Raw genomic sequence first — 23,282 nt, 5'->3', positions numbered from 1 at the left:
TCTACTGAGTCTCTTAATTTTAAAATGGGGCAACAGCTATTGTAGTCTCCATTGTTCTTGCTGACTGCCTTTTCTGAATTTTCTTTTAAATGACTTGATGCGTTTTGGGGGAAAAGGAGGCCGCTGCAGTTTCCTTGTTCAGAGGGGAATGGGTTGGAACCGCCAGGACACTCTTAAGGAGACTAGTCTCTGAAAGGAAGGTGGGCAAAAAGGAGGGATGGGGGATCCAGGCGGCAATGAGGTAAGGAGGTGCCACAGAAGCGTCCCTCGGAGGCTTGGAGACCGTCTGGCTTCCAGCGGAGCCGCCTCCAAACCAAGTGCAGTTCAGCCCTGGAGACATCTCTCCCGGGACTCTGAAGCCGCTGAGATTCTGACGACTGTACACAGGTGGAGGCAGCATCCGGGGACTTCCCTGTCTATACAGACCTGGGATGTCTGAAGAGACCGTCCTTGAGGCACAGGAAGTGCAGTGGGTGTGGCCCAGACAGAGCGGGAGAGAGAGCATGTGGGTCCATCGCGGTGACAGGAGAGGAGGGGCTTATAAGCCTGGTGCAAGGCACCCCTTCCAGGACTCGCAGAAATACCTAGTGGGAAATGTGGGAAAGTGAGGGATGGGGGCAGGGGCTCAGGTCAATCAATCGCATTCTGGGGAGAAGAACCAGGGTAAATTGGATATTAAAAATTAATGATATTCACACACTACTATTATATAAAATAGATAAGGAATAAGGACCTACTGTATAGCACAGGGAACTCTACTCAATACTCTGTAATGACCTATATGGGAAAAGAATCTTTAAAAAGAGTGGATATATGTATATGTATAACTGATTCACTTTGCTGTACACCTGAAACTAACACAACATTATAAATCAACTGTACTCCAATAAAATTTTGTAAAAATTAATGACATTTCATTTTATACCCCAGGTGGAGGAAAGCAAGACTTGCTGCTGAAATCACTACGTACATCATGCCATATTTTGCCAATTCCAAGATCCATTACATTTGACCCTTGAATAAGGAAGGGGTTAGGGGTGCTGACCCTCTTCACAGTTTCACAGCTGAAAATCCGTGTATAGTGGACCCTCCATACCCCAGGATTCGACCAACAAAGGATTCTTGTAATACTGCAGTATTTACTACTGAAACAAATCCATATAAGTGGATCCAGCAGTTAAACCCCTTGTTGTTCGAGGGTCAACTGTAGTTGTCAGCTGCACCATCAATTTAAATAAGAAGGGTTGGGGGAAAAAAATTATTTTACCCCAGCCATAATGCTAATCATAAACAATGATCATAAAACAAATCGTGACTTCAGACTGTAACAAAGAAGAATCAGAACTGAGGAAATATATTTTTACCATTTAACAAGCTTTACTGTTATTCAGCAGTATTAACAGTTAAAAAATTAACAGTGCTTTTAATGGTTTGATAATTGTAAAATTTCTCACACACATTACTTTTACACTTTGAAATATACATACACCGTTTTACATGAAGGTTTTGCACAGAGGTAGGATGAAATATAAAAGATTTTGATCAATATTTATTCCCACTAATTAAGATAACTTTATCTTTAATGTAAAATATTTAAGGAGTAACTTTCAATAGGCCATAAGGTGATAATTCATACTCAAAAGGAAGGGCGAGTGACTTCCCTGGTGGCGCAGTGGTTGAGAGTCCGCCTGCCGATGCAGGGGTTCGTGCCCCGGTCTGGGAAGATCCCACATGCCGTGGAGCGGCTTGGCCCGTGAGCCATGGCCGCTGAGCCTGCGTGTCCGGAGCCTGTGCTCCGCAGCGGGAGAGGCCACAAGAGTGAGAGGCCCACGTACCACAAAAAAAAAAAAAAAAAAAAAAAAAAAGGAAGGGCGAGTGACTTCCCTGGTGGTGCAGTAGTTCAAAATCCTCCTGCCGATGCAGGGGACATGGGTTTGAGCCCTGCTCCAGGAAGAGCCCACATGCTGCAGAGCAACAAAAGCTGTGCATCACAACTACTGAGCCTGTGCTCTAGAGCCCACGAGCCACAACTACTGAGCCCACGTGCCACAACTACTGAAGCCCGTGTGCCTAGAGCCCGTGCTCTGCAACAAGAGAAGCCACCACAATGAGAAGGCCACGCACCACAAAGAAGAGTAGCCCCCACTCGCCACAACTAGAGAAAGCCCACACGCAGCAAAGAAGAACCAGTGCAGCCAAAAATAAATAAATAGGTAAGAGAAAGACAAATATCCTAAAAATAAAAAGATAGGGTGAAAGTACATATTTTATTGTATTTTTTTTGGAAAAGCTTTCTAAATGTTTTATTTGGCCATTAACTGTTGCTAAAATTTTATCAGTTTATTCTCTATGAAAATGTAGATATATCCTAAACCAAATATTTAAGTAACATTTTACTGGAAACAAAAGGCTATGTGGTTATATAAATAAGACTTAAAAATGAGATGTAGCCCACATATTGTAGAATATTAATATTAAAACAGATATATTAAATGGTGAGAAGATAATTTCTATTATATGTACAGAAGGAGTTAAACTTTGGTTAATTGGGGGATATGAGGAAAAGAGAAATCTCTTCACAAAACAATTGATATTTTATCTGTAAAAATCAATGATTATTATGTCTTATTCCAGGTAATACAAAGATAATAATATTTCCTTAAAATTTATAATTATAGCAGATATAGAAATATTCACTTACAGCTGAAATTTACTTTCAAAAACTATAGTATGCATATGTAATAAAAATAAATGCATTTCCTACTATTATGCATAACTTCCATCAAAGGTTAATAGTTACATTATTCTAGAATCATCAATATACAAGTATTTCAATATCAAACAGTCTATAAACATGTTTTCAATATCACTTTCTCAGAAGGGCCTTTTCTGAAACTATCTCCCATATGGGGATATATGTATATGTCTAGCTGATTCACTTTGTCATAAAGCAGAAACTAACACACCATTGTAAAGCAATTATACTCCAATAAAGATGTTAAAAAAAATCTAAAAAGTTTTTTTAAAAATTAAAAATAAAAAAAAATAAACTGTATCCTCCTCTCCTTATTCCTTTCCATAGCACTCTTCTACTGTCCTAAGACATCATAACTTAAAGTTATGCATTAATTCACACATCTCTTTATTTAACACCACTTTCTTTCTACCCAACTTGGCTGTAAACAGAGAGAGAACTAGTCTGCCTTTTGTTCACATCTTTGTCCCAGCACCTACCACAGTATTGGGCACCTATTAGGCAATTAACTACTACTCATTAGATCTCTTCATATTTCCCTAGTACCCTTACTTTACTCCTTTTCCTGCCTCTTTTCCCTTTTTTAAAAAATTATTTTTTATTGAAGTATAGTTGATTTACAATGTTGTGTTAGTTTCAGCTGTAGAGCAAAGTGATTCAGTTACATATATATATATTCTTTTTCAGATTCTTTTCCCATATAATTTATATACAGTAGTATGTATGTTACTCCCAAATTCCTAATTTATCCCTCTTTCCCGTTTTTGAACCCTGACACTTCCCAGTTCCTCCATTAACCCCTGAAAAGTATTCACCAACCTCTGGAACTAGGAGAACATCACTGAGAAGCAAGCCATGGATGCCCTCAAGGATGGTGCCACCACCCCAAGAGGGGAGAAGGAACACAGACACCCTCCGGAAATGCTACAGGAAAGGGGGACGGGTAGGGGAAAAAGGTCTCTGATTCCACAGGGCCAACAGCAGACTTTGCAGGAGAGCCCTGGGCCCCTTGCCTTTGAGCCCCTACACACTGGGGAAGAGCAGGTGTCACAGGTATGCTTGGAGAGCTGAAGTGGAGAAGCAAGGTGGTGAACACCTGGACTTGGAATTGAACTCTGACATTTACTAGATATGTAACTTGTAAATATACTTAAATCCTTGAAGGTTGCTTTTTTCAGCTGCCACGTGGAGCTGTGGCCAGTTGCCATTGCTGGCCCCATAGAGTGGTTGTGAGAATTAAATGAGAGTATGCTTAAGAGTTTGAACACAGTGACGGACACATACTATGGCCTCAGTGAATGGAACACAGCCTCCATAATTATTGGATCCTGGCCTTGAATTGGATGAATCAGTTTCCTTCACCTTTAACTGTCTTGTAGAATGAATCACCTACACAGTATCTTTTGGTTTCTTTGTTTTGTTTTGTTCGGGGGGGTTTGGGGTTTTTTGTTTGCTTTTTACAATAGGCACTAATCAAAGAGATACTGTTCTGTTCCTCCTGCACCCACATGCACCCACTTGAGTATTGAGACACTGCAAGTTTCCTCACAAGATAAAGGATGTTCATCTTACTCTCTGTGCCTGAGCCTGGCTTGGAGGCCCCTCGAAATACCTCAAATATAGTTTTAGAAATAAGATGGTAAATGGGCCTGTACCTTTTATTAATACAGGCGCACCTCGTTTTATTGCACTTTGAAGACATTGCATTTTTTACAGATTGAAGGTTTGTGGCAACCCCGCATCAAGCAAGCTTATTCATGCCGTTTGTTCAATAGCATTTGCTCACTTTGTGCCTCTGTGTCACAGTCTGGTCATTCTCTCAACAGTTTACACTTTTTCATTATCATTATATTTATTACAGTGATCTGTGATCAGTGATCTTTTTTTTTTAACATCTTTATTGGGGTATAATTGCTTTACAATGGTGTTTTAGTTTCTGCTTTATAACAAAGTGAATCAGTTATACATATACATATGTTCCCATATCTCTTCCCTCTTGCGTGTGATCAGTGATCTTTGATGTTATTACTAGGACTCGCTTAAGGCTCAGATGATGGTTAACAATTTTTTGGCAATAAAGTATTTTTTTAATTAAAAATTTACATTTTTTAAGACATAGTACTAGACTACAGTATAATGTAAACATAACTTTTATATGTACTGGGAAACCAGAAAATTCACGTGACTCACTTTATTGACATTTGCTTTATTGTGGTGGTCTGAACCGCAGACTCTGAGGTCTGCCTGTAGTATCTGCAGAGAACTTTCTTCTGTAGAGAAGTTTTTCGAAGCACTTTCATATGTTATGCTGTTTAAACTTCACAATAACTCTGTGGCTGGAATTATCATTTTCAATTTCTTTTCTTACGTTTTTTCTTAATCTTGTATTTTTTTCCCCCAGAACCCAGGCTAAGATGTTAATGTATTTGCCCAGAGTCCTGTCACTAGCACACTAATATCTGAAAGAATGAGTTGGTCCGTAAGGAACCAAAGACACTGCTCCAGGCTGTCCCTGGTTTTTTTTTTCTTCTCTTTCTCCCTTTCTTCTTTCTTTCATTTTCCCCTCAATTCTTTCCTCCTCCCCCTTTTTCCGGTAACCCCTCATAATCTACACCAGTTTTCATGCCCTTCCTCTGGGAGTCTGGAATGCAATACTAATGCGATTACTAAACTGCAAGCCTCAGAGGAAACAAAACACAATAGTCTTTTTTTTTTTAATTATTTCAACAGTCTTCTTTCTCAGTTAAAAGAAACCCAGCTTTCATTAATCATGCAACATGTTACCTGAATTGAGCTGTTAACAGACTTTTAAAAGTCGAAATAAATATTTGCAGGCTTACATTGGCACTTCTTTTTGCCTTTTAAATAAACTACCCTATAACCATCCGAATATAAAACAGCGCTAAAACTATATAAACTGGCCATAACTTGAAAATGAAAACTCAGAAACCTCAGAACATATTACCCTAGTTAAAATGGGATGACCTGAATCTCCATTTTACAACTAGAAAATACAAAAATGGATAAAAGAGAAAACTCTTGCTAGGGTTCCATCTTGAAGCAGAATTTATGTTTGTCTTTTATGAGAAGAGGAAAAAAAAACAGGATTTATAAACAACCTTGGGTGTAATATAATATGGATTAAAATATTTATTTCTTACAAATTTGACCTCATCAAATGTACCAAATTTCAGTTTCCCCATCTCTAAAATGAAGTCAAATATCTGAAAAACGGGACAATTTGCACTTTTTCCCTCTGTTTTTACATTCTAGATGCCCTTCCCCACCCCGTGTTAGGAACTTTCTATCAATGTGGTCTCCATGTAGAAGAGCAGAGTCTAATGTTAGCAAAGGCAATATCACTAATTATCATTTTCAATCCAAGTAAATTTTGGAAAAAAAAAACCCTGACCCAAGTAACATGTCAAGTCAATTTAATGAACATCAAATCAAATATTCTTTGACATTTTGACACTATTTTGACTTACTGAATAAATCCCATCATAAATCTTTCTTAAATACTTGAGGTTTTAGAAGTTGTTAAATGTTGTTTCTAAGATCTAGAGATGCATAACAAACTATCAAAGGTAACTAAAGCATGTCTTTCAATAACAATTACAATGATTATCTCATTTTGAAGGATTTTAGGAAGGAAGCTATATGCCCTACCTGAAGGAAAAGAAGGAAAAAAATCTCTACTTCAACTAATAGATTTTTATCCCCAGCAGGAGCAAAGGAAAATACTCTAGAGCTGGTAGCTTTTTGGGGCTGCAAAATCACAGCTCTAGTAGTTAAATCGTTAGCAAAACTAACCAGAAGAAGGTCTGACATACGCAAATCATCAAATAGTAATAACTTCTCTCTATTACTTTCTTCAAAATGGCACCTAAAATCACTGTGCTTATTCACTTGTTTATTTTTTGTCTTCTCCCTCTAGAAGGAAAGCTCATGAGAACAGAAATGTTGTCCTTCAGATTCACCCCAAATCCCCAGTACCAAGAACAGGACCCACATAGAGTGGGTACCTAGCAAATATTTGTTAAATAAACAAGCACACATTTAATCCGACTGGCAGAGAATTGCCTTCATTATATAATCATGGAACTTTATGTATTGTCTAAATTTCCAAAAGTTCTTTGTAGCCCAGATCAACATTGGTACTCATTTCATAGCTAGTTTATGGACTTATTTAATCCATGTTCTTAAATATTAAAAGACATCTGTAAAAGATTTCTTAGTTATTTGTTTTGCAAAGTGAAAACAAGAAGATAGTGCCTAAATCTACTTCAGTAATAATCTTAACTTCAAGGACAAATTCTCACATTCAAGGTTTTAGCTATCACCCTTGCAATTTAATTATGACTCAGAAAACCCACTGAATTTCCCCAAAATGGTTCGTGAGCTCTCACAAAAGTTACATACGGTTTTCCTGGGCAGGAAAAAGGGCTGTGCTATGTGCTTGAGAGACACCTCTGGGCAGAGAATTTTATTTTCAATACCATGAGTTTTAGTGAATGATACTGAAAAGGAGTGGCCTGTTTTACATCTATGGGTTTACTTTAAGGAGTGTAGTTATTGAAGATTTTCCTTTAGAAAGAAATCATTTCTTGAGAGTCTTCTCAAGGTCATCCAGCCTTTCTATCTTCTTCCATCAGCACATGACTTAGGTAATTATTCTAATGCCTCAAAGTTCTGGACAAAGAAATTAAAAGGCATAGAGAAAGAAACAGAAATTTATAAAAAGAAAAAAATCAAGTTTAAGAATTTCTTTTGTACAGTCTTGAGCCAGCAAGGATGATTGTCTGATTCCGAAAGTCTCTACCGAATGAAATGACACCATCGTAATTAGGGCAAGGAGGGTCCTGATTTTTCTGTCAGAAGACCCGGGTTTAAGTGTAGGTTCTATCATTCAACTTTTCTCCAGCTCAGTTTCCCCATCTCTAAAATGAAGTCATATTAAAACTCTACAAGATTATATAAACCAGTTGTGAAAGGGGGGCGTATATATTAAGGCAGCGTATTATATGTTATATTAAGGCAGTCTATGTGTAAAGGCAGCCTGCAGGCAGGAGTCAGGTGAGGGTACTAGGAGGAAAGACTTTGGGAAAAGATGGGGTGAACCTGGGTGGTCAAGCCATCACCCGGATGAAGAGAGACACTGACCTTACTACCTGCCCCAGGCCAGCAGCTCCTTTACCCAGAGAAGAAAGCCATTTCCTGGGCCAGCCTTCTTTTTGTATTAGCTCTTAAAAGACAACTGATTGGGGACATTTTGTTTGTTTGTTTTGTTTTTCTGTTTTTTGTTCTGTTTTCTTTTTTTTTTTTTTTTTTTTTTTCCTGTTGATCGGGAATATTTTGAAAAAGAAGGGAGGGAAAACTATGTGCTAAGCTTCAACTCTTGAAGAACTGGGTTGGTGATGAAATACTCATGAATCAATGCCCACGGCCAGGTGCTGGCAGGGTTGGAGAAATAATGTGTGTTCTAATCCCAGCCTGGCCTTATGCTAGTGGTGCCACTTTGGGGCAAGGTAGGTAACCTCTCAGCCTCAGTTTCCTCCCTGTAAAATTGCCCTACTCCACACGTGTGTTATAAGAATCAAATGAGATAAACTATGTGAAAGCTACACTCTCATACACAAATATGAGTTATTACTGTGCTTGTTCTTAGAACTCGTGAGGTACAGAGAGAAAATAATGAAAGGGCAACTTAAATTTGTAAAAGAAACCAAGACCATCTACTATAAGTTTTGTGAATCAGAAATTCACACTGTTAAGAAGATTAAATAAAATGGTTGATGGAAAGCACCAGATGCAGTGTAGGTATATGAGAAATGTTCGTTCCCTCCCCTCTTAATTCTCCCTTTCTTCTGTCAAAGCACTTGGTAGGCCATAAAAGCCTAATCAAAATTTAGGTATTACTGTTTATATGGTTTGGTTTGGTTTTTAGCAGTGTGAAGAAGGTGGAATGAACTTGGACTTTGAAGGCAAACAGGCCTGGTATCAAATCCTGGTTTTGCTGTTCACTTGCTGTTTCTAAGTGTGGCCTTTGAGGATGGAATAATCTGTGAGCCTCAGCTTCCCCTTCTGTAAAATGGGCTCATACCTCACAGAAGTCTTTCCCAAACTTTTCCATAATATTGCACACCTTGAAAAGGAGAATATTTTTACTGCAAAGAATGTTGCTGCCCACCATGAGATGTGACCATACCAGGTGGCAGTGATCACCCAGATCAGGTGCTGCTTTATTTGGTTTGTGGGGAAGAATAAATGTGAGCCTTCCTGGTCATAACAGACGTAGCATGATTTCTTAGATCCCTTTCCTTCCCTAGATCAAGGACAAATGGAGCAACCTACTTGGCTGACGTGCATCTCCCAGGCTGAACACTCCTCGGAAGGGCAACCGCAGGCTCTACCAGGGCAGGGCTACCCATCCCAAAGTGATGCTTTGTGGCGACTCTCTTTGTGAACTCACTGGCTCACGTGCCATGTGAGCTGTGGCCTGTCCTCCTTGAAGCCCCTACAACGCCCCTATCTGAGGCCATGGGGCAGCTGCTGTGTAGCAAGCTGTTCTCTACTTTGTCCAGGCTACTTCTTGGGGAGAAATAAGGTAGAAAACCCATAGAGATTTGCCTGAATGACACTTCCAGAAAAGACACTGGCAGAAGTCACAAAACCTTAAAAATGAAAGTCCCAGAGAGGCAGTTTTCAGTGGCCAGGGGGGAGTTTTAACCCCAGCTTTTACAGGTACTGAGCTTTTGAGTAACAAGGGAGTGTCATTCCAGAAAAATCTAAAACTTCTTACCATTCCAGCCATGGCTGGAAGATGCTTCGCGAGCTCACTGCTATTTGAGTGTAGTACTGTTTGTTACTCCTGAAATTCCTACCCTGCCTTGACTGATGCAAAAGAAGTACCGTTTCATGAGCCCCACTATGTGTCAGATGCTCTGCAGGTTATTTTCAATCTTTACAACTACTCAGCAAATTAGCACCCAAGCCTTCTTGCAGTATGCTGTCGGGCTGCACCCCGCAGTTTGCCCAGCTTCAAGACCGAAGAAAGAGCCCGGAGTCAGCAACAGAGACATCAATGGCTTAATGGATTGGGGAGCTTACACACCAGAAGCAAGGTCCTAGAGCGACACCCCACTGTGTGGCAGTCTTTGCTGGGGTTGGGGGGTGGGGGGTAGGAGGGATGTGTGTGCTGGGGGCAGGTTACCAGTTACAGGGGGAACTGACGTCCGCTTGGCCATGGATTACCAGGGGAACTAGCAGAGGGGCACCTCTCCCCACCCCTTTGATAAGTATCATGGTAGAGATGTTCTTATCTAAAGTTAAAACAATCACTAGCTGGGGCAGGGCCAAGTATGTATCAATAGGAAGGTCAGTCACGGGAGTAGGTGTAGGTGAAGCAGGTATTGGTCGAGCAGGGGATGTACAGGGAACAAGAGAATAGCCATCTTGGATGCCCTGATCATACATATGACATATTCCCTGTCCAGGAGGAAAAGAGCTTTTAAGAAAGCTAATGAGTTTTCATTCTTTAAACTGAATTTTTAAGAAATCTAGACAGGGGACTAAGAACTCTGCAGTTTAATATTAATATTGGTACAAATATATAACTAGCCTCACATGGACAGGAAATAAGATGCTATGGAGAGGAGACCGGGATCGGATGACTAAGAGAACACGAGGAAAAGAAAAACAGGACAAAGTAGGGGCCCTAACCTCACCCTCCTATCATAAGCTCCAGAAGCGTACTACAGACTGAGTGTACTAGACAGCTGTATATATCTGTGTTCATGGTAACTGCAAATAAAGTGATACTAACCATTGTATATATCCAGTTCGTCTCAACTAATCATTCTGATGACCTTAGAAACCCTTGCAAGGATTTAAGGAAAGGCATCCACGTAACACACAGAATCAATCCTGATCCATGTAGACCAAGATTTCTCACCCTTGGCACTGCTGACATTCTGAGATGGATGATTCTTCACGTGGATTGTAGGATAAGTTGCATTTAGGATAAGTTGCATTTTAGATGAGTTGATTTTTTTCCCCCAAAGGTACCTATTACATTTCAGCCTAAGTACTAAAATAAATGGCAGGGGTATTGTGTGTGGAAAAACACCTTCAGGAAGTAAAATTACGTTATTCCTTTTTTTTTTTTTTCTTTTAGGAACTGATCTTATCAAAGCAAAATTGCTCAATATTTAGTACAATTGCCTTTTCAAGTATATGTAACTACAGTTAGCACCTTTTCACATCTCATCATCCACAAATGATGGGCTGCTGTGTGCCAAAGGTGAATTATTTGATGCTATCTAATCTACAATGAAGTTTACATATGTCTGTGTGAACCAGTGTAAGCGAAATGGGAGGGAAGGGGTGTAGACTAACATTAGGGATCTTTAAAAGGGTAAATACATGCTTGAAAATCCTTATTCTCCTTTTGACAGTGGGCCTACTTTGACCATAATAATTATCCATGCCAGCTATTGTGAAACAGTTTATACTACATGTGACAAGCACAGTTTTTGGTTTTGTTTTTGGCTTTGTTTTTAAATGCAAGGTCCCATAATTTATAACAATAGCTAGAACATTTGGAATAAAAACCACTGGATAACGTCAAGCGTCTCCAATTTCTGCACGAAGGACACTGATTTCCAGTAAGGGATTAGCCTACTGCTCATTCCTTCCTGTCTTCCTGGATCGCCCCTCATCCCTACGTTCCTCTTTTTTTCTTTAGCACTCACTTAGAGCTAACCACTTGAGATCATACTCAGTAAGATTTGATCTACACTAATAAGAGGGGGTGAATACCCAAAACAAGATTAGCCGTGCAGTGATACTGAACATGGGTAAAAGGTATGTTACACTATGTTCTCCCTACTTCTGTGCTTGTTTGGAAATGTCCATCAAAAAGAGCTGTGTTTTGGGCTTCCCTGGTGGTACAGTGGTTGAGAGTCTGCCTGCCGATGCAGGGGACACGGGTTCGTGCCCCGGTCCGGGAAGATCCCACATGCCGCGGAGCAGCTGGGCCCGTGAGCCATGGCCGCTGCGCCTGCGCGTCCAGAGCCTGTGCTCCGCAACGGGAGAGGCCACAACAGTGAGAGGCCCGCGTATCGCAAAAAAAAAAAAAAAAAAAAAAAGTCAAAAAGAAAAAAAAAAAAGCTGTGTTTCTTTAACTATACTCCAGTGAAAAGAGTGAGTCTGTGGAACTCAGCTACCACATTGCCCATCCCAATACATCTTCCCTAGCATCTCACAGGAAGACGATACTATTATTTAAAAAAAGAAAAGAAGCTCACCTCTTTACGTGTGCTCTGGATCCCATCAAGTCATGTCTCCTGAGAGATCTTGCCTCTAAGGCATCCTTTCTCACTCCCACATCTTTAACCTCATCCCCAGCTGACTCCTACCCGTCTTCTTTACACACTCACGCTTCCCCAGCTTAATAAAGGCTTCCCTTGACAAGCAGATCTTTAGTAACTCTACATGAAAATGAACATGTTTATACTTTTTAAATCCATATAAACTAAAAATTGGCTTTTAGAAACTAAGTTAAAAGAGGTGTTTCTTGGGACTTCCATGGCAGTCTGGTGGTTAGGACTCTGCGCTTCCACTGCAGCGGGTGTGGGCTGGATCCCTGGTCAGGGAACTAAGACCCCGCATACAGCACAGTGCGGCCAAAAAAAAAGGTTTTGTTTTCTTTTTACTAAAAATAGCAATTGCGCGTCTCAGCATCATGCGTTAGAAATACTACACAATACAAAAAGGTTTGCACTTTTTTAACTAATCTAGTAGTATTAACATCAGAGAACGTTTAGGTTGGAAGGGAAACCACATTTCTTCCAGATTCTCATTGGAACAGGTGAAGAGGTAGGGGTCCCCTATGATACATACAACGTTGCTTAGCTCCACCCAGCTGCTTACCCTCTGAGCTAACATGAAGACCCCAATCTCTCGGCTACTGCTCTTCTATCATAAGGTCCTGGAGGCCTTCTTTAGTATAATCAATTCAGATTCAAAGTACAGTGAAATTGTAGGGAGAAACACCTTTCCACAGCTTTTGGATTTTGTATTACATACACTCAAGTTAACTGTCTTTCTACCAATTAATGAAAATAAAAAGAAAGTCTTAAGCCCCTCACTAGCAGACCAGAGGTCTTTGGGGGGAAGGGTGTGTCAAAGGAGGAAGGCTGTAGGGCAGGAAGCATCAAGAACCAAGAGTCCCACTGCAGGAGGCCATAAGCTTCACGCAGGATGTGAAGTGCAGCAGAAAGTGCACAGGCTTTGAAATCACACTGGAGTTCCAAGTCCCTGCGTAGCAACTACCTGTTGCTATTACTGGATCTCAGTTGCCTCGTCCATAAAACGAGACAACCACCAGGACTGCCTCACAGATTTCCAAATCAAAGAGCGTGGCATTAAGCAGGTGCGCCATAAAGAGTTAGGTACTGACACCACCTAAGAGACCATCTAGGGGATGCTCACGCCAAACGGAGCAGTAAAGGCTGGTGCGGGTGACCGCAAGTAGCCTGAACCTCAGAGAGCCCTAGGCACAGCCCTTCTGCTGTCCTCATTCGCCCTGTGCAAGGCCAGCTCCGGGTTCTCCGCGGAGCCGCTGACTCAGGGGAAACTGGGAGCGGCGTGGCCACAGGCAAACATATTTTTTTCCTCTTTGACCGGAGGCCCGAAAACCGACGAGACTGAAATGGCTGCCGCAACATCAGCAGCAGCAGCCCCGGAGGCAGGAGTGCAGGACCACACTTCCACCTTGGCCAGCCTCTCCGGGATTGACTTCTAGCTCTGAGCCGGCACAGAGTGCTGAGTCACGGCGAGGCGGCGCTGTGCGCGGGGGCCGGACCCGCGCAGTCACGTGTCGGGGGCTGGACCACAACACCGTCTCGGCGTGCAGCGCCCGCGGCCGCACCGCTTCCTCGCGCGAACCGCCGGCTCTCCGAGCATGCTCAGAGCGGCGCCCGCTCCCCGCCCCTCGGTTCCACCGCCCGGATTTTCCGGGCGGCCCTGGGGGCGGAGCTTTCGGCCTCCCTGGATACCCCGAGCGCAGGATGCGGTGTTTGTACTGTCGCTGGGTTCCGGCCCAGTGGGTCTTGCTGTTTTGTGCAGAAGAACTGTCCGGGAATCCACCTTTGGTCAAGGCTGATTCTGCACGATATGCGCGCCTTCTTTTCGCTTTAGCCATCATTAAGGCCTTAAACGTTCTGTGCGGGGCTGTCTGCAGAAAACCCTCTCCCACAAGTCGAAACCCAGTCTTGGGTGCAATCTACAGAATGAAATCGAGAAGTAAACCAAAGAAAATGCAAAACACTATCAAATAGAGGGGAATGACTTGTTAAATATGACGTCTGTTGATCTGTAGTTGTTTTTTCCCCTTGTAACAGCAATTACAAGTCACCCTGGAGGTCAATTAATTTAAGTAATATCCTATAACATATCCAAAATACTAGTATAGAAACATGTAATCAATATAAAATTACTAATGAGATATTTACATTCTTTGTGTGTACTAAGTCTTTGAATCTGGTGTGTGTATTACACTCAGCTCATTTCCAGTCCAATAAATTTTCTTTGGAAATACTTGATCCGTATTTAGAGTTCATAAAATTTACAGATGAAAAAGTGGATTTCACATTCCCAATCTGTTCCAGATTTACTTAGAAGCTTTCCAGTAGCCAAATGGAACATCAATTTTACAATTCCTATTTTACTGGATTAAAACAAAAGTAAAATTCACTTTCTCAAATTAGCCACATTTCAAATGGTCAACCACATGTGGCTGATGGCTATTGTATTGAACAATGCCAGGGTATGCAGATGTGAGATGAGATTATGAGAATTACAAAATGATCCTTTGGATGCCTCGCCTGGATGTGAATGCCTCGTGAAACAGTGACCAATACTATCCCTCCCTCCCCATCTCCACACTGCCTCTTTCCATTTATACAAAGCACTTTTCTAGAGTTAAAGATACAAAAGGCGTGAATCATCTCTATCCCAGAGGAAGTCACTACCTAGTGTGGAAATATTTTTTAAATGATTCTATCATAACGTAGAAATAGTGACATGTACAAGTGCAACCAAAAGACAGAGAGGAGTAACTGGGACTCAAAGAATGAACAGGATTGTGTCAGGTGAAGAATTCCAAGCAGAAGAAACAGCAGAAAGCCAGGACCGCACAGGTCTAGTGAGGTTGGTGGGGAGGGTACAAGGAAGAGGGGGCTGTGGACAAAGTAGAATGAGGCTTGGTTTTTATCCTGGCTGTTGAAACAGATGATTGAAACCTCATCTACTGAGCTTCAAACCCCCTCACATCCCCACCCACACTCCAGACACATACACAGACACCCCTGTGGACATTACAGCCAGACCTTGGGTATCCATGTCCCCAAGCCCTGAGATGGGCACAGCCAACATGAAGGGTGTGGGAGAAGAGACTTCTAGGATCATGTACCCATTTGTCAGTCATTAAGTGGTCACTAAATGTTAACTTTGTGGTGTGAGGGAAGAGGGCAAGTAAGTACACACTTTCTGGTCTCAGTACACATATGATCTAGTTGCCGTCACTTTTCCCCTGATCTGTCATCTCATTGCTCTTTTGACATATTTTTTGAACAACTACTTGGGGGCGAGGTACCTCGTTCCTTCCCTTTCCTGCCAGGATAAGGCTAACCCCAGCTGTTTCTAAAACCTTCCACCCCGTGGTAAGCTCACATGAGCATCATTTTAATCACTTGATGGTTGAATCCTAGGTTTGGATGGGGGATATACTTTGGAGATGATTCCTTCTAACGATCCTTATGGAAATGTTGACAAAGCTCCTTTGGTTGCAGTGAATGGTGTCTGTGCCATCCAAAGAACATATGTCATCAAATAAATAGTTAGAGACTACACAAATAATATGTACACGTCTAAAAACCTGGAGACAAATTTTCTTGCCACACCCTGCTGCTCTCACCCTGGTTTTATAAGTGTGAGGCGCTTCTCTCCATAAAAAATAATATGGTGGATTCTTCATTTATTCGAATAATCAAACTTCTTCCCCAACGCAGAGTTTCTCTCTTTGGATTAGATTTTTACACATCGCGTTTGCTTAAAGCGAGGCCGACCCCGGCCTGGTGAGGCCCTCCCCTTGGACTCCGCCCTAACCACGCCTGCGCACGCCTACCCTACAGCCGCCGAGTCTCTGCGGGTGCTCGGCCACGCCTCCTCGGCCGCACCGCCTCCTTTCCCCGCCCCAAGCCCGCAGTCTATAAAATCCGGAGCGGCGGATCGAGCTGGGGAGCGGCGAGCGGTTGGGAGCACTGGGCATGCTCAGCGGCGCAGGTTTTGGTCACAAGTAGGAAGGAGGTAGTGCAGGACACCGGCAAAGAGAAGCGGGAGCCACCGCTGCACCGGGGCTGTGGGTACCGCCGCCGCCGCCTCGCAGCAGGAACGGGGCGGGAGCCGGAGCGGGCGAGGGGCCAGGCCGTCGGGCAGAGGGCCGTCCAGCCGGCCCCCCCGGTCCGCAGCCTCCGTCCGCGCGGTACACCCAGCCCCTGGGTCGGTCCCCCGGGGGGCGAGGAACTCGCGCGGCGGAGCCGGAGCTGACCGGACCCTTCCTCCGCCGGCTGCGGCCCGAGGGCGCCCCCTCGGGGCTGAGCCGCCGCCGCCTTCCGCGGGGAGCTGAGTGTCCGGCCCGCGCCGCGCGCCGGGAGCCCGGAGCGGCCGCCGCCGGCCCAGAGGGCGAGGAGAGGGGGCGGCCATGGGGCTACTGTCCCAGGGCTCGCCACTGAGCTGGGAGGAGACCCAGCGCCACGCGGACCACGTGCGGCTGCACGGGATCCTCCAGTTCCTGCACATCTACCACGCCGTCAAGGACCGGCACAAGGACGTGCTCAAGTGGGGCGACGAGGTGAGCGCCCGGCCCCCGCCGCTCCGCGCCCCTTTGTTCGGCGAGGCCCCTGCGCCCTCGATCCGCGCCCTGCGCTGCCCTGAGGGTCCCCGCCGCGCCCCCGAGGGTCCCCGCCGAGCCCGCGGGCGTCCAGCGCTGTCCAGGGCCGTGCTCCGAGCCTTTGGCCGGACTTCTCTCTCCCATTCATTCATTCGAGGTTCGTTTCCATTCAGCAAGTGCGGAGTAGGCGCTCGGAGGGCGTGAGCGTGCAAAAGTGTGACACTGGGTGCCTGGAGGAGTTTTCAGGCTGGGGTGTCTGCCCACCGCCTATCGACCCACGGTCCCGTCTCAAAATGCCATTAACGTGAAAGGGACTAAAGTTGTCCTAGAAGGCCGGTTGCTGTTAGGAATCAGGTCTTCAGGATTTCGCTTCCGCCCCACCTTTTCCTGGTGCCTTTTAAACCTCCAGCTTCTCCTCATCAACCACCCCCCGACCACCACTTTATAGATATAAATTTAAAAAATCATGGCTTGGTTTAATTCTAACTGGGAACTCTGAGAGCTTCAAAATTAGGATCTGTTAGTGTCTTTCCATGGCCCAGATCTAGTATATAAACTTTCCGAATCTGTGCTTCCACATGTGTGCTGCTTCGAAGTGAAATGCCTCTAGATTCTCAATATTGAACCATTGTTTATTGGAATGATTTGGAAAGCACTGCCTCCTGTTAGTTTTAAAGTCTTTTCTGCCAAAGCGTTTTATGCCTTTCCGTCCTGTTTTTTTAAAAAAGACGTGTATATACAGTTCAAATAATCAAATGACTTCTGGAAAGGTTCGTTTATATTTTTCGTGTTTTTACCTTTTGCCTTCCATGGCTTGCTCAGGTGTAAATAATTTATCTCCTTGTCAGTGTTATCACTCTTCACCTAAGTGTCAAGGTGCTGCTACACCAGTGCCGAATCTCTCTCCTTGCAAAAAGTTAGTTTTTCTATGATTGGAAAATAATTCTGCCTGTCATTTGAAGGAATTGTGCTCTTGTAAGCTAGAAAAGTATCATGACTAGTAATTCACATTTCTACTGTAAGTGGTTTGCCATACTTTATTGGACAGAAGAGGGGTACAGTATGTTTGGTGATGATTCTTCAGTTTTAGACTAAAACTCTTTTTTTTTTTTTTTTACAGCATCCGACATTTTATATATTCGTGTATTGTGTTTATTTTATGATCTATCCTCTGTTCCCTCTAGATGTTTTTTTCTCTCCCACACCTCCCTTTCCCTTTTTTCCACTAACAAACCCATGTCCTTTGGAATGGGGAGTTTACTGTTTAACAGAAACCATGGAGTAGAAAAGTTATCTTAGATTTAAAAAATAACCCACTGATTATTTATTATTACTTTAAATTCTGCTTCAGTCATGTCTGGGTAGAGTGTAAGATTTTCAAAAAGAATAAAATTCCTGCCTGCCAGTATTGACAGTCCTCTTGGAAATAAGCAGTATGACCCAAGGGGAAGAATTGAGGTTGTGAAGACTTCCCCCGTGGTTAAGAAAAAAGCCTCACTCTTCCTACTCCTGGAATAGGACTTCATTGAAAGCTTGGTCTCCCCCAGTTTGATTCTGTAAATCAAACAGGGGCTAACTCTCCGTTGTGGTACCTCTGCATCTCTGGACAGCGATGTGACTTGGGTGGGGGAGCGGGGGTTGTCTCACACCTAAGCATTTGCTGATGCTTCTGTTCCTCCAGCATCATGTAAAGGTAATCACTCTTATGTTACAGAAAATTACTTTTCAAACTGGAGATCATGATCCATTAGTGGGTTGAGAAATAAATTTAGAAGATTTTAGAAGTCTGAAATTCGTTGTTTCTTTACAGTATCTGACATTTTGACCCTTGAAAAACTAGAGTCTGAACTGCTCTGGTTTACTTATACGAGGTTTTTTTGTCGGATAGTGAATACAACCTGATCCACGGTTGGCTGAATCCACAGATGCTGAATGGAAGGCCAACTATGGGACTTGAGCCTCTGCGGATTTTGGTGTCTCTGGCGGGTCCTGGCACCAGTCCCTTGTGGATACCGAGGGACTACTGTGTATTATTTGTGTATTGTGTGTATTTTATGATCTCTCCTCTCCCCCTAGATTTTTTTCTCTCCGAGACTTTAAAAATGAAAATGGGGTAGGATGAAGAGTATTGGTTTATCACACGTAGTGAGAATATTATGTCAAACTTGAGTTATTTGAGAGTGTGTGTAGGGGTGGTATATTGGGTGCATGTAAATTATTTCTTACTGTGGTTGCAGTTATGGGGTTTGAAAGTCAGAGTCCCACATTTATCATGGCAGGCCTCCCTGACGAGGTGAGCCTCTGAGAAAGAGCAGGCCGTTAACACTCTTAGCATTGATCCTTGCGCATAGTGGGAACTCCCTGTCACGTCTACTGAGTAAAAGTCTGCAGGCAGAATCAGCCTGCAAGTGAGCTTGTTTGGATGCAGAAGCCTAGGGAACAACCAAGAATCAGGCTGGGCCGATAAAAGTGGAGAAGGGTGTGGTGGGTGCCGTGGCCCTGGAGATGAAGGATGGCCCCACCAGACAGAAAAGGGTGTTTGGGACGTGATATGTTGGGCTGGGTCAGCGTGATATCAAAATACTGCTCTTTGTGGAAGTTTTGATGTTGTGCTTACAGGACCATGGACTCGGATTAAAAAAGGAAAAAAAGCAGCCTAAACCTATCATTGTAGATCTGGTTGGAAGGAGAGCCTGCCACTTTGGAAATGCTTGGCGCTAGGACAGTATTTGTCTCTGGTGGTATTTATCAGGAAGAACTTGGATTTGGAGTTGCACTTGTGTTGTATTCCAAGGCTTGCCAACCACCTTGGTGGTTGTGAACCTCAGTTTCCTCCTTTGGAAAATGAGAGGGTTGTTCCTCTTTGAAACTCGCCTGGGATCATCTTTAGACTGCTGAGTGAAGAGAAGGCTGCCACCAGTCACTGTGGTAAAAATGGTTGTATTGTACAAGTGTGTGTCTGCTGGCTTTTTGGAATTCAGAAGTATTTTCCTGTGAGAACCTTAGAAACAGGCAGATTCCCAGGTCAGCTTACAAATGCGAGTTTCGCCTTTAGTGTGGCTGGTCCCAACCCATTGATCATGCTGTTACTGTGGGTAGTCGAAGTTCTAACTCCCAGGTACTGGGAAGATATTTCATGCTGCCCCAGATGGGGGTGAGGGGGAGGTGAGATGGGTGTTCCTGGGGGCCCTGATGCCTGCTAAGCGTTCTTTTATGCAAAAAAGTAAGCACTTCTCTCTTCACAGCCCACACACAACTTTTTAGGTACAGATTTTGTAAGTTGGAGTATGCACATTAAAAGACAAACCTAGGAAGTTTATAAACACTGCAAATGTGGCAGTAAATTCGACTCTTGAATGCTTCCTAATATCCCTCTAGTGTCAGCTACCTGCCAGGCTCTTCAGCTACTCAGTGGCAGAGGCATATAAGAATTGAAATCTGTCTGACTTCACGGTCTACTTCTTAAATACATTACACCAGGTTTTGGAATATTTACAATGTATGAGATTTCATCAAATCTTTTTACAGAGTTCAAACTCTCCAGGTTACAGATGTGTCAGAAAAACATTTTAAAGGAAACATCTTTTCTGATTTTTCTTTTTTGCCTTTCAAAGGCAAGAAGGTCAATTGTACTCTAATGAGCAGATAAATCTATGAGAACTTTGAGAGAAATATACATCTTTAATATTTATAAGTGTGTTATTATCATGTGTAAAACCAATAAGAACTGAGATGGGATTTATAAAGGGCTGGCATATCATTCATAGTTAGAACTTCAAATTACCTATGTAGGTTAAGAATGCTTACATGACTAATTAGAAAATGCATAGCTTGTTAATCAGTAAGCTTATGATCCTATAGCAAAAATAACATCCTGAGCTATAAATCTAGAATGGACAAAAGCATAGTCATTTGAGTCTAATTGAAGGTTCTGTGTAGCTTTGGACGAAGTGCTTATCTCAGTTTTGTCATCTGTAAAATGGGGAGAGTAATACCTTCCTTATACAGTTAGTAAGATTAAATGAGATAATGTTGTTGGAATGGTTTACAAGTAAGTGCCTAGTCTTTTAAGTAAGACTCATAAATGTTCACTTGGGAATGTTTAAATACCCAGGATATCTCATTTAAAATATATCATTTAAATAGCCATGGTTATTGGGGAATGAGGCATTCCATGTTTGCCGGTTTTTAACTGAAATTTGCCCATTCAGATATAATTGTATTCCATTAGCTTAGTAATTGTTTATGGTATTTCTAAACTGCATTTCAGAATCTAAATTGTGTTTTTAAAATGCATTATTTGACAATGACTTCTTAGAATAAGGTACTGAGCAAAAATTACTCTGAGAATTCATGAAGATTCCATAGGTCATTGTGTGCTCTCTGCACACGAAGCACAGTTGCTGCATCTTTCTGTCTCTTGCTGTCACTGTGGGCATCAGTTTATCCACATTTACTGATGTGTCTAAAGCACGGTGGTGAAATCGAGGAAAAAGAGTAAAATATGGTTAGAGCTTTCTGGTGATTTTCTTTTTTTTTCAAAATTATCTTTTATAACCAAGAGGTTCATTTTTGAAGGTTAGGGAACCAGAAAATTGACTGTGTGTACAGTTGAGCTTTAAATAACATGGATTCGAGCTGCACTTGTCCACTTATACATGGATTTTTTTTCAATAAATAACGTAATAGAGTACCACATGATCCAGACCATAAAATTTATATGCAGATATTTGGCTGTGGGGAGAGTCAGCATCCCTAACCCTCTCATTGTTCAAGGGTCAACTGTGTATTAGGAATTGAGGCTAAGAATTTAAGCTTGGCTTAAATGTGAGCTTGACTATCACTTCTGGTGTCCATCTCAGTTTGGAATTATTTCCCCCTGTTCATTTCGTGTTATATAGTTTTATGTGGGCTTTCTTTTTAAACCAATTTCATTGAATTATGATTTACATACAATAATATGCACCCATTTTAAACATAGAGCTCAATGACTTCTAACAAGTGTATACAACCAGATATCTGCAACCACAGTCAAAACAAAGAAATAGGAAACATCTGTATACATATAACATTTCCATCACCTCCAGATGTTCCCTTGTGCCCTTTGCAGACGTGTGAGACACACAGCACCCCAGGTGATTGTGATGCTTCAGGCACCATCTTTGGGAAGCTGCCCTAGAGAATTAGGATCGTTATTTATATGAAGAGAAGGGAAGAGAAGGGAAGGATTCCAGGCAAGTGAACAGTGTAATAAAGGCAGAAAGGTGAGAAATAGCATTGGTGTGTGAGCGTTCTGTGTCTGGTGGTGGTGTCAGTGCGGTGAACAGGTAGGATTAGTTTGTAGAGGTCTTTGGATACGTAGAGGTTTTGATGTACTTTAAATATGGCGAAAACACAATGGGAGGAAAATGTTTATTCCTTCTGCACACGTGGCTCCCCTAAGAACATGTTTCTGGGCTCCTGAACAAGTTACTGTGACCCCACCACATCACTGTTGAATTCTTCTTTGTGAAGAGGAATGTCCAGGATATCACTTCTAAAGGTACCACTTCTAGGAATGTCTAGCAGTGGTGTTAGCAAATGTACTAACTAGAACTCTGTAGCTTCATTTTGAAGGAGAAACCTAGGTAATGTTCAGTGTAAGGCCCCATATCTTGAGAAAAGATGTCAGAATATTATCTGAGCCTCTAACATAGAATTTGTATTTCTGTCTAGGAAATCTTTCATTATCTAAGGTTTTCTCCTGTATTTTCCTCTAGAAGTTTTATGGTCTTAGGTTTACATTTAGGTCTATGATCCTTTTGGAGTTCACTTTTGTATATGATGCAGGGTATGGATTTTTGGGTTTGGTTGCTTTTGCACAGTGCCCCAGCACCACTTGTTGAAAAGACTATCCTTTCTCCACCGCCGAAGGCCCTTGCACATTTGTCTGATATCAGTTGCCTATGTGTGGTTTCATTTCTGGACTCTTTGTACTGTTCCATTGCTCTATTTGTTCTTATGCCAATACCACACTTTTTATTGCTATAATTTATAATAAACTGTGAGATCAGGTAGTCTTACCTCTCCAACTTTGCTCTTTTTCAACTCATTTTGACTCTTTTAGGTCCTTTGAATTTACACATGAATTTTAGAACATCTTGGCAGTTTCTACCCAAAACAAACCCTAGCGGGATGTTGACCATGGTTGCGTTGAATCTGTAGATTGTTTGGGGAGAATTGACATCTTAACGATGCTTCCAGCCCATGAACAAGTATATCTCTCCACTTGTTTAATTTCTCTCATCAGTGTTTTGTAGTTTTCAGTCGACAAGTCTTTCATGTCTTTTGTCAGATGTATCACTGAGTGCTTCATATTTTTTTTATTGTAAATGGTATTACTCTTTAAGTTATAATTTCTGATTGTTGTTGCTAATATATTAAAATAAAATTGATTTTGTGTATTTATCTTGTATCCTGCAACCTTACTATACTGCTTTTGAACATAGGGAATACAGTTCTAGTAACTGTTTTAATGTCTTTGCTAATTCTATCATCTCTGTCATTTAAAGTCAGGTTCACTTGACTTTTTCT

General features: G+C 42.3%; 1 protein-coding gene across 2 annotated transcripts in view; it reads left to right on the top strand.

The window, feature by feature from the left end:
• Positions 1-16,066: 16,066 nt before the first annotated feature.
• Positions 16,067-23,282, top strand: part of GCLC (glutamate-cysteine ligase catalytic subunit) — a 38,407-nt gene continuing 31,191 nt past the window's right edge. For both annotated transcript variants that reach the window (XM_060022056.1, XM_060022055.1), the window contains exon 1: positions 16,067-16,670. In XM_060022056.1, the coding sequence (XP_059878039.1) occupies positions 16,521-16,670 (150 nt within the window). In that variant the 5' untranslated portion in view covers positions 16,067-16,520. The remainder of the gene's footprint in view (positions 16,671-23,282) is intronic.

Source organism: Delphinus delphis, chromosome 10 (genome assembly GCF_949987515.2).
Source record: "Delphinus delphis chromosome 10, mDelDel1.2, whole genome shotgun sequence".
Taxonomy (NCBI): domain Eukaryota; kingdom Metazoa; phylum Chordata; class Mammalia; order Artiodactyla; family Delphinidae; genus Delphinus; species Delphinus delphis.
This window is presented reverse-complemented; position numbering and strand designations above follow the sequence as displayed.